The following is a 12249-nucleotide window of genomic DNA, read 5'->3' as shown; positions in this document are numbered from 1 at the left end:
GAAATTAAAATAAAATCACAAAAACCAAAAACCCCTACTGACTTTAATGCAATATCACTGTGATAGATTGCAGAATGTAAACTCTCCAAGGGTAATGAATTAATTATTTACTTAGCATAGATATAATTTGACTACAGTTGCTGCTTGAATGAAAGCAGCATGAAGGAGCTGATATTGCAGGATATAGATTTTGTGTTATGCTTTACATAATTAAAAAGAAATAATTTTGGTTGAAGAAAAATTGCATTTCTAAAGTTTGTGTAGGTTGAAGTTATGCCCTGTTATCTTACTACAGTGCTTGTAATTTCTACTGACCAAGATAAATCCTGTCTTTTTGGAGCAAGACAAAAAACCTTATGGTATCTAGATGAAATTGAACTGAAATCAGAAGAGGTTTTAGGCTTAAGAACTAAATGCATTTCCATAAAAATAGCATGAAAAAATCATTTATAGTTTCCATCTCCACTCTGGTAAAATTATTTATCCAGAAGACAGTACAATGTATGTTGTTTTATTTAGAAAATCATGCAGGGGTTGAGCAAATCCAGTACTATCTAGTAGTATCAAGTTTGTCAGTAAACATCTTGTGTTTTCCTTGTAGCTGTCTCGCAAAGATGAAGGAGTTTATAAGGCGACACTATCAGATGACAGAGGTCATGATGTATCTTCTCTTGAATTATCAGGAAAAGGTAACATTCCATTTTACTGTAATGGAATACTGATCTCTGCCTGTTGTCCAGAGATGTCAAAGGTCTATCCTTGTAAATGACAAATTAGCATATATTTTGGCGTTCTTTGCATTTCATTTCTCTTATGTTGTAGAGACCTGAACTGCAGGTCAGCAGTTTAGGAGGGGCGACACTGGGCATTGTTGTGATTAATCTCTAGCACTTTGATAGGCAAGAGATCAAGTATGTTTCTAATGAGACAGACACTCCATTTTATGTGAGATTGCTCTCTCTCAGGTTTGTTAAGCTTTAATATCTACAAAAAACCCTAAAGCAATTAAGTGCTGTGTTGATGTGGGACCCTCAGTGGGGACTGGGATTTTGATTCTAAATCATAAAACTGTTTTGTGGGTTAGTGACAGCTGGCATCTCAGCCCCACCCCACACAGCCACTTGCTCACTCTCTTTCCGTGAGATGGGGGAAGAGAGTTGAATGGGGAAAAGTGAGAAAACTCCTGGATTGAGCTAAAGACTGCTTAATAAGTAGACCAAAAGCTGTATATACAGGCAAAGCAAAACAAGGGATTCACTCACTGTTTCCCATGGGCAGGCAGGTGTTCAGCTGTCTCCAGTAAAGCCAGGCTCCATCACATATAACAGTGACTTGGGAAGACAAAAACCATCACTCCAAATGTTCCTTACTTTCTCCTTTTCCCCTCAGATTTATATACTGGGTATGATGTCATATGGTATGAAATGTCCTTTGGGTCATTTGGGGTCAACTCTCTTGGCTGTTTTGCCTTCTGACTTCTTGTGCACCCCCAGCCTCCCCTTGGTGACGCAGTCTGAAGAGAAGAAATAAAAGACTTCCACATTGTACAAGCAGTGCTCAACAATAGCTAAAACATCCCTGTGTTATCAACACTAGTTTAGTCACAAATCCAAAACACAGAACCAGAAAGCTGCTATGAAAAAAATAACTCTATCCCAGCCAAAACCAATGCAATTTCTGTCCCTTATTCCATACTCTTTATGTCGTGCTCAGGTCCCACACTTTGCAATATGTTCTCATCAATCACCTCCTCCCTTCCTGTCCTTTGATATATACACAGATAGCATTCCCTTAGTCTATGGATTTGTGTATGTGTATCCTGACCACTGGAATAAGCAAAACATACAGTAGGTCTCCATCATATGGTCAGGGGTCCAGCTTCCAGGGACTATTCTTCAGGTATGGCAGACTGTTGTGCTTGAAATGTACAGTGAAATGCCTATTTAGAGAATTCACTGTATCTTATTCTGTGGGTCCAGGAGGCTTTGAAAATGTCATCCAGCAACACATAAAAACTGCACTATAATACCACACAATGGGTTCCTAAATGGTGGAGTTAGCCTTGAAACATAAAGGATAAAAAGAGAAGTTTAGCAGGAGCAGGGAAAACTGCATATTCTATGGGGCAGGTTACTTTAAGTTCAGTATGCACTGGTATTCAAATGAATTTAAATGCAAATGAGACAATATAGTCTAAAATACACCCATGATAGCCATTTAGAATAGGTTTCATATGATATCAGGCATGACAGTGAGATACTGTAATTCTATTTCTAATTATGTTTTTTTTTTCTGTCAAAACTGTCAGTTTTCTTTGACCTTGAGACTAGCTCAGTTGGTTAAAGTGTAGTGCTAATAATGCCAAGGTGGTGGGTTTGATCCCTGTAGGGGCCATTCACTAAGGACTTGGACTTGATGATTCTTGTATGCTCCTGACAACTCAGAATATTCTGAGTCCATAACAAACACTGATCTGTTGCCAACATGAATGAATTTTACTTAACTTTGGTGAAGAGAGCTTCCCTGGGCTTATTTGCCTAGGTCCCACCAACTAGGCCAAAGTGAATCTAGATTAATTCCACCTGCATGTAGATATTTGACCCAAATAATGAGTATATTTGGCAGGCTTGTATTAGAAGGAGAAAGACATGTTAAAAAATTAACCCAGTTTACCAAAGATCTTAGCTTTCCTTTTCAGCAGATGGAGGAAATACCTGTAATAAGAGGAAAAATGAGTATCTGGCTGTTCTTAAGATGTGGTTTATTGCAGAAGACTGTATTATCAATTGATAATCTCCCAGGCATATTTATTTTGCATAAATTCTGCCCATTGTTCTCTCAGAATAAAAACCCACCCTCATTTAGACAGTATGGTTAACATAACCCTACCATCTCAGACAGTGAAATGTAAGGTATATATAATATGCAATTCATTTCCTTATGGCAAGGTATCAGCAGAAGCGTACTGGAGATTGCAAAGAGTTATGGGACTGAATCATGATTTATTTTAGCAGAGACAAAAATGTGCATATACAGATCAAAACAGAAAAAATATATAAGTAGTATTTTCTGAACTTCACTCATTTCTCTGTCTTCCATATTCATAAAAATTCATCAGCATTGAATAAGAATCCCTCAGTCTTGACTATGCATTATTTAGACTATGGTGCTTCTTTTTTTTTCTATCTTACATGGTGTCACCGAATATGATTCTTCTGCTATGAAAGGGTTCCTCACTCTTGTGCCCTTGTATCTGGGGTTCTCTCCTGCTACAAACCCATCAGCTCTGTGATATTTCAAAAGCTTGATATGATACCTGCTTTATTTCACTTGCTGTTAAAAGACTACTTTTGTCAAATGCCATCCTACAGGGAGAAGGTGAAACCTCACCAAGAATGAGATAATTTCTTTTTCACCTGCACTCTCCTTTGAATGTGAACTATTCAGTTTTAATGACTTTTTTCTTTTTGCTGGCCTAAGGGAGAGAGACAAAGGTTTGGCAGCAGACAGCTGTCTCCACAAAAGGCCGAGATACTGAGTGACACAGCAGAGAATTCATATGCTGTACACAGAGAGTTTCCAATTTGTCCTGTACACCTGTTGCAATTTTAATGGTTTTCTTTGCTTAAGGATATGAAGATTTCCCATATTGCTTTAATTAAACTGAACGTAACAAAGCTATATACTGATTGAATTTTGATGGTACATTTTCTTCCTTTTTCTTCTTTCTCTCTGCAGTTTATGACGATATAATTCTGGCATTGAGTGGAGTGAGTGGTAAGTAAATGCTGTCTTGAATATTCATGTAGTGGTTTTTTATTTTGAAGTCATGCGAGGGTGAGACAGAGAATTTTTATTTTAAGTGGGAAATCTCTGAGAGTCCTGATGCTTACATTATTATGGATGTTATTAAGTTTCTGAACAAGCAGTTGACCTTGCTAATTGACACTATTAAAAGGGAAAAAAGTATTATTCCACCTGGTTTGTTTGGTTTAGATACAGTGAAAATGTTGCAGCAATAATTTTCTTCCTGCTTCCCATTAGTAAGTGAATATATTCTCTTGATATAGAGAATGAGGTTCTGGATCTGTTCCCAGTGAGAAGCTGTTCTTTCCACTGAAAGAACAGGGTTTGCACAAGAATAAAATTTTTATGTAACTAGAATCATTACAATACTCTTTCATGGCAATTGTATGCCTAGATCATTATTTCACAATGGATCTTGCCAGTCATAATGCTTGTATATGAAAATAAAGTCATAAACTGATACTGAACTTTCATCTGTTATAAATCAGCAGATGTTCTGTGAGAGGTATGACAATTGTCTCTATGATAGTTGAGAATCATGACCCAGGTCTTGAATTTTCTTTTGTCCAGACAGTACAAATAATCCATTCCTCTATTTCCTGTTCATTCCACTATCTCTCCTATTTGATCCACATATACTCTATTTTATATAGGTAAGTCAGCTTCTCCACTGAAGATTCTTTGCACTGAGGAAGGAATAAGGCTCCAGTGTTTCTTGAAATACTACAATGAAGAAATGAAAGTCACCTGGTGCCACAGGTAGATGAGAATATTTTTTTCAATTTTACTTGAGAAAAATATGCTGTCTTTACAATTTAGTATTTACTATTCTGGGGTATTCATTTAACAACTGGACCACATTAATGAATTTCTCTTTGCAGAACAATATATTCTCTTTTAACATAGAAAGTACATGGGGTAAAATAAATATTATAAGGCTAGTCCAACATCCATCAGGAGGGCTGTAACACACAGAAAAAAAGGAATCTATAGTATTGTGTTCTCTCATTCCACACAAGACTGTTTGTCTTCCATTGTATTATCTGGTTGATTAAAAGACAGCAAAATATTTGGGCATAGTTTCCTATTCAGGGCTGCCTTTTTCTGAAGTGGATGAAACTCCCCCCAGTTCTAGGTGAATATCAAGGATCTGCTCTCACAGTTTAATAAAAGCCTGTGTTAAGAACAGAATGCTTTTATTTCCAAACTGATACAGTCTTAAGTAACCCAAAATATTTTAATTTTGATACTTCTCTTTGAAAAGATATTCAATGGGGCACAGAATACCTTGAGAATAACCCTCAGAGCTGAGAATATGGCCGAAAATGAGCTTTAAAGTTCCTAACAGTTTTCCACTCTCTTGTTACATTAATCTTTGACTTTGGAGACAGTCAAATCATCTGTGTATCTACAGCTAAATATTTGTTCAAATGCTTTGTTATGTCAAGCCCTCACTTGTTTGAAACTGCAGGTAATATTTGAAAGGATTTTAAAACTCTTCCAGTGATTTCAACTTCCACATTTCTTGATGGCTTGCAAAGATTACACACAATGACCTGGTCTGACTTAGACAGGAATATCAATATGTTGTCCAAAATTTGCAATGCTTTTTATGAAGACAGAAACACAAACAAAGTGTTAATTATCATCATGTTCAGGGAGCTCAGGAACACTTCTGCAAGGCTGTGTAACTGTATTTATATCTCAGGCATTGTATTTATAAAGTTCTTCTTCTTTCATGATAGTAATACCAGTATGATGGCAAGGAAAAGGAAAAAAAAATTGCCTCTGCCTTTTATGCTTGAGTTTTAAAAGTGGCAGTCTATTCCACCATCCATCCCATAGAAGTATAAAACTGAAGAATGCTACATGGCTAATATGGAAATATCAGTGTGCACACTGATATATATTTATATTTACATCTACATTTACATCTACATTTACATTTACATTTACATTTACATTTATATTTGTATTTTCTTTTGCTTTTACATACAGGACCCCCTAAATATTTCAGATTTTATAATGTCTTACACTTTGATTGTCTAGAAGATCATTGAACACAGATTATGCATGAATAAGATTTCTATTCTTATATTAATATAATGACTATAATCAGAGCTTTAAAGTCAAAACAGAGACCAAAACCAACCAACCAATGCACCAATCTCTCCAAAATTCCCAGATCCTTTAAATGGGGTTATAGCAAATTTTTTTCCTGGAAAAATTGAAAGGCTACACAACCCATGTTTTTTATTTTTTTTTTTACCAGGTAAATTTCTAGCTAGCATTGAATTATCCACTGTCTTGCGTAGCATGGAGTACAATACAAGTCCTAGAGCTAGTACTCATCCTCCACTCAGGCCACAGTGGGAAACATTATATGTAATATTTTCTAATATATAGCAGTTTCTATTCAGAAATCTAATCTGGTAGGCTGAACACAATGAAGTTGCCCTAAAGAAAGGGAAATGGTAAAAATACCTTTTCCCTATCAAAATGACTCCAGCTATGGAGTCAAATCAGCTTGGTCTGGGCAAATAAAATGAGTGATCAAGAAAAAGCTATAACTGACTTCATTTATTAAAATTCCAGCTAAAGATGCTTGGGGAGGAAGAATGAAAAGAAGTATTTCCTTAGTTAATGAGTGAAAGAGGAAAATTCTCTTTGAGCCATTGAAAGTGATCTGGTTTACATCCTCTGATTAAATAGCTTCTTCTATTTCCTCTCTTCAGGACAGACAAAACCACCTGATCTGAATCTGCAGAGCCTTTCTTTTGTTCTTAACCAAGAAGTGATGATAAGTCAAGCTAATGCCATTGTTTTTTAAAGAGTTTTTATTGCTTATCTGCAGTTAAGAAGTGTTGTTTTCTTGTTTTTTTAAAAAACAAAAGCGTATTTTAACTTGATGCAAGAATAACTTTATAAAAATCTTTTGTTAATTGATTTTTGAAGTTAATGAAAGACAAAATATATCCTTCCTTCATCAAAAAAAGATGCCTATAATTTACAATCCTTATGTATTCTATTTTTCTGTGTATGAAGTGTACAGAACTCTAAACACTTTCACACAGAGCTGTGTGTGTGCATAAAGATGTAAGCATAGCTCTGTGTGAGGAGAGGAGAAAGAGAAAAGAGTGAACAAATAGAGCTTTGAAATGAAAACTCAAGCTAATATTTTTAAAGTGTTTTCAAAGTGTTTCATACTCCCCATCAGGAAGCAAAGACTATTCTGAGAAAATGAGCCCATTAGTTGCAATTTATTTATAGCTTAGGAGTAGTATGTTATCATTTGTGACTTTTTATAGATAATTTCCTATGGACAATATACAGGAAAAGAATGTTCAAACTCATCTCTATTCATCTTTTTTTTTCAGGGAATCTAAGATTTCTTCTGGTGAAAAGATGAAGATTGGAGGTGGAGAGGATGTTGCCTGGTTGCAGATAAGAGAACCCACTGAAAAGGATAAGGGGAACTACACCTTTGAAATCTTTGGTAGCAAGGAATCCTACAAACGTACACTTGATCTGTCTGGGCAAGGTATATTTCTAAGATCAGATTTATATTGTGCCTTTTCATAGACTATGCAGATTTTACTGGAAATAGAGGAATTATAGTAAAGTCAGATAGTCTTTGATCAGAAACAGTTATAGTACAGTTTTATAACTGTTATCATCTTTTTAGTGTTGTATCTGTTTTCAGCACAGGTTTCAGGAGTCTGGTTTCTCTTTGTGCTACTGTGTGACCCTGCATGGGTTTTAAAAAAGCTGTAACATGGGTATGTGTTTAAATGTTTGTATTGAGCCCCAAGTGCAAGTCATGTTCATGGAAAATAACCCTCTCAATTGTTTTGTTACAGCTTTTGATGATGCATATGCAGAGTTCCAGCGACTCAAGTAAGTGCTGCATCTTTTGTGTTTTAATGCCATAACAACAGTGCCTTTGCTTACACAAAATATTTTATTATTAATTTCATCAATAACACTTTATGTTTCTCTTTTTTTTTCAACAACTCTAGGGCAGCTGCTTTTGCTGAGAAAAGTAAGTTTATTTCACATTTTATCATAGGTGTTTAACAATGTGATCTAGTGTTCTTTTTAAAGCATCCATCATGATATGCTGCCATAATTTACTGAGTTCTGTGGCTGCAGAAATCCTCTCTTAGCACAAAATATCACAATAACAGTAGTAATTTGTGGATTTAGTTGTCTTTAATTGCTCTGGAAACCCACTAAACACTTTATATATTTTGCAAGCCTCCACTGTACCTTGTGTCTGCAGAGATTTAGTGAAGTGTGAATTGTGTGTCATACAAGGGGGTGTTGAGACTGAAAGCTGCTGAGGATACCAAATCTATCCATTAAGATTGCTTACTGCTGTGTGTTGTGCACTGCTTGCTGAGACCCAGACTATGGGGAAGCTCATTATTGTTAGGGACTGTAGGAGTAGTGGAAATGATATCTATTCCCTGGTGATGACATGATGCTTCTGCCCTCAAAGACAGTGGCAGAACAAATTTTCCTTAGTTTTCAGATACCACCAGGATGCTAAAAATGCCCTCCTTACTTTGCTCTGGGCCCAAAGCACAAACTGTCAATCTCAGCAGTAGCTTCAGGGTTCTTATGTGTATCAGTTTAGAATGCTGTGGCACAATCTCTGCAAAAAAAAATCTAAGGGGACTATATAACACATTAAAACCCTCCCAAAATATCACAAAAATTGTATTGTTTTCTTAAAGTTTAAAAAAACCCCAAAAAACCAAAACTGTGAGTCATGACACAGAGTTGTAAAATCATTAAAAATGAGTAATTTTGAAGTCTAAACTTCACACAGTCACCATATTTTTCTTTAATTCCTAGATCGTGGTAAAGTCATTGGTGGTTTGCCTGATGTCGTTACTATAATGGATGGAAAGGTAAGGACAGCTTTTTGCCATGCTGAGCAGTTTACTTTGATGTCTAAAGGTGAGGGGAGGTAGATGATTCCATAGAAACTGAAGGCAGAAGGAGAATAATTTGATTTTTAGTTCAAATCTATAATTTGATAAATTGGAACAGACCCAAGTTATCTAAATTGACTGTGGAATATATCTGTTCTCTGCTAAGTTCTTAATATTAACTTATTAAGATTTGATTAATTATTATGATTTATTAGTTGCTCTTAAATGAGGTCGCTTTTGAAAGCAATAGTAATTCAAAGTTGCCCATCTTACATAAAGGACAGAAAGAATAAAACTCACGGCATTAGAGAGAAGGTTATTTTCCCAAAATTTCATTTTTGTGCTTGCATAATTACTCTTTTAAATATTTTGTAGTAAGTCTAGTTCCTACTAGACTATTAGTTAACTTTGCTATTCCTAGCTTCCTACTGTGCTATTAGTTAACTTTGCCTTCTACACAATATCACTTCTTCCAGAATACTCAAAGACTTAGCTTGCCACTAGATTGTACCCAGAGTGAGTAAATCTTCCTTCAGCATTCTGACTTGGGATGCATGAATTGTGCAAGACCACTTCTATTTGTGAACATATGGTGATTTTGATCACTGAAAATTTCTTCCTGTTTTATTTTTACTCTGAATTATATGACATCTCTTCAGCTATCATCAATCATAAAAAACATTGCTCAGAAACATGCAAGTGTGAACACAGATGGACTTTCTCAGCTCCCTCTGGATCAGGATTTGGTGAAACCTGAAGGGGAATGTGGAGGCAATAAAAGGAAGAATTCTGGTAGAAATTGTCAGTTTGGGGTTGTTAACAGTAGGGTTTTTAATTTGTTTTACTTTTTCCTGGTTTTTTTTTCTTTTTTCTTTCTTAACACAGTGCTGCATATGTTAAATTCTTAAGGTGTCTTAGTTATCTAGGGCCAAATTTTGCACAGAATGAGTTTTCAGCAAAGGTGAAAAAAGTAGGAACTAATCAATGCAACTTCTCAGATGTTTCTTTCATTTTTTCTGTGATCACTGTACGTAAATACATGAAGTTTACATACACATACAAAAAATGCTCATCAAAATTTTATGAGCTCCTTAAGTCTCAGTTCAGTGGTTGAAAAACACCTAAGCTGCCAGGATGGTCCATTACGTAATGTCAGCTATTTTCTGAGTATGTTACACATGGCCAGGGTGGATAGGACTGTGAGCAACCCTGTCTAGTGGAAGGTGTCCCTGCCTGTGGAAGATGTCTCTCCCCATGGCAGTGGAATGGGAAGTAGATGATCTTTAAGGTCCCTTCTAACCCAAACCATTCTATGATTCTAGGAGCACTTTTCCAGTATTTATGTATTATTCATTCTTCATAAAATATTTCCACTTTACCAGTCAGCAGCACCTGGACTCGATGTCCAGTGATTCATGTTGTGTATTCTATTTTTAAGTGATTTTTTTTTTAATCATCTCAAGCAATAACCTCAGGAGGCCTTGGTCAGAAAAGATTTGCTCAGTTTTCCACCCTGCTGTGTACAGGGAAGCTTCAAGGATGTTTTTAAAACTATCATTGCCTGAACCTCATGTCAGACTAATGGGTTGTCAGGAGTCTCCTGCAGGCAGGACTGCAATGACAGTCCAACTTACCATCTTCAGACACTGTAACCCTGAGGCTATTACTGTATCACAGTCACCGGTGAGATGGTCGAAAGTCTGACTCAAGGGAAAAAGAAATATTAGAGACTCTACTTTTCAGTATACTTTTCAGTCTTCAAGAACATGATACTATATCTTAGTTTAATTATCTAAGAATAAAAAATGCCTGAAAGCAATGCTGAGAATATTCTAGTTAAACAAATTGTACTGATCTCAAAATTACTTATGTTTTCCTCCCTCAGACACTGAATCTGACCTGTACTGTGTTTGGAAATCCTGACCCTGAAGTGGTTTGGTTCAAGAACGACAAGACCTTTGAAATTGATGAGCACTATGCAATTTCACTGCAACAAGGGAAATATGCCAGTTTAACAATCAAGGGAGTGACTTCAGAAGATTCAGGCAAATATAGCATCCATGTCAAGAACAAGTATGGAGGGGAAACAGTGGATGTCACTGTAAGTGTGTACAGACATGGTGAAAAAATGCCTGAAATTAAGCCTGGCCAACTTGCTAAACCCAGGCCAATACCACCATCAGAAGAAGTCCTCAAACCTCAGGCAAAGTGAAGATCCAGTAACAAGTGAAGCTTCACACTATGTTTGACAAACAGAATAGAATACGTAAACTGTATTTGAGCTATTTCCACACAAAATTCATTGGTAATGTCCAAAGGGAAACTGAGCTTTTAAATTTGCTGTAGGGAGGTAGCTGTGCTGTGGTGCTGTACACATCTGCAACAATCTCATTTTGAGTGCATCTAATAGAGTAGGACTTGCAAACAGTGTATAGCCAAATTCCTGCCAGAGGTTCCCATATGCAGTGGCAAGTTTCAAAAGCCTACAAACCAACAGTAAACTTTCATTTTCACACTTCTCAATCCTCTGTAAAAAAACCTCAAAACTCCAAGGAACCCAACAAGCCTCTGAGAACAAACGTCCCATCAGTAAAGGTAGTGAACTGCAGTTAGATAGATATTCAGAGATGGTCCTTTTGGTTTTGAAACCTTTGGCCCTGTAAGTTTAATGAATAGTCTTGCTTTAGTAGAGATACTCTTGTCCTATCAATAGTGTGATTTTAGTAAACTTTTACAAATGTTCACTGTTTACTCACTGAACCATAGGTCACATGGTTGTACCTTGTTTTTCCTGCTTTGTGCTAATAAAACTTTAAAAGTCACCTTTGCTACTCACTGCTCCAGATCACACCTAACTAGTTCTATTTACTCTTCTTCATTGTTTAATTATTGCTTATTGCGCAATTTCACAGCTGGTAGCATGCAGACTATTGACTTTCAATAAAGAATCCAAATTATGGTTAATCACAGTCACTGGGTGGCACTTGCAACATTCATTTTACTTTTTACAATACAGGTCAAGCTTAAACTGGCACCAGAAGATATGTATACAATTCAGTCACTTAAGATAATTATGTCTTTGATTCTCCTCTCACCGAAAAGATCAAGAGAACTCTTCCACGGGTGAAGTGATGTTCTTCTAGACAAAAATATCAATATATTCTTATTGTGAAACATTCAAATAGGATGGGCATTAGTTGTTCAGCTATCTCTCATGCAATACATAATACAGAGTTTGCAGTGATAGCTTTTTTGGATGAGGTTCCTCATTCAATAAAAAACCACCTATGTATCTGGAAAAACCTTTGTTCTTTGCTAAGCAGCTTCCAGGAAGAGTTCTAATGGTGAGTAATACTAGTGGTACACATTGAATGCAGCCCTCCTCTCTTGTGACTTCTTCCAGTCTCCAGGATAAATGAGATGAAAAGGGAGCATTGTGGGAGACGGGAGCTTGGATGAGGGGGTCACGTGAAAAAATGGCACTGCAAAATCATCACAGGAG

The 12249-nt window shown here is 36.3% G+C and overlaps 1 protein-coding gene across 2 annotated transcripts in view; it reads left to right on the top strand.

Annotated features, from left to right (window-relative positions):
* Positions 1–11720, top strand: part of MYOM2 (myomesin 2) — a 78222-nt gene extending 66502 nt beyond the window's left edge. For both annotated transcript variants that reach the window (XM_017739339.1, XM_017739338.1), the window contains 8 exons: positions 602–689; positions 3739–3777; positions 4461–4566; positions 7185–7348; positions 7668–7704; positions 7827–7849; positions 8668–8723; positions 10633–11720. In XM_017739339.1, coding sequence (XP_017594828.1) covers positions 602–689; positions 3739–3777; positions 4461–4566; positions 7185–7348; positions 7668–7704; positions 7827–7849; positions 8668–8723; positions 10633–10959 — 840 coding nt within the window. In that variant the 3' untranslated portion in view covers positions 10960–11720. The remainder of the gene's footprint in view (positions 1–601; positions 690–3738; positions 3778–4460; positions 4567–7184; positions 7349–7667; positions 7705–7826; positions 7850–8667; positions 8724–10632) is intronic.
* The last annotated feature ends 529 nt before the right edge of the window (positions 11721–12249 follow it).

The sequence above is a fragment of the Corvus brachyrhynchos genome, unplaced genomic scaffold, assembly GCF_000691975.1.
Source record: "Corvus brachyrhynchos isolate BGI_N302 unplaced genomic scaffold, ASM69197v1 scaffold136, whole genome shotgun sequence".
Lineage (NCBI taxonomy): Eukaryota > Metazoa > Chordata > Aves > Passeriformes > Corvidae > Corvus > Corvus brachyrhynchos.
This window is presented reverse-complemented; position numbering and strand designations above follow the sequence as displayed.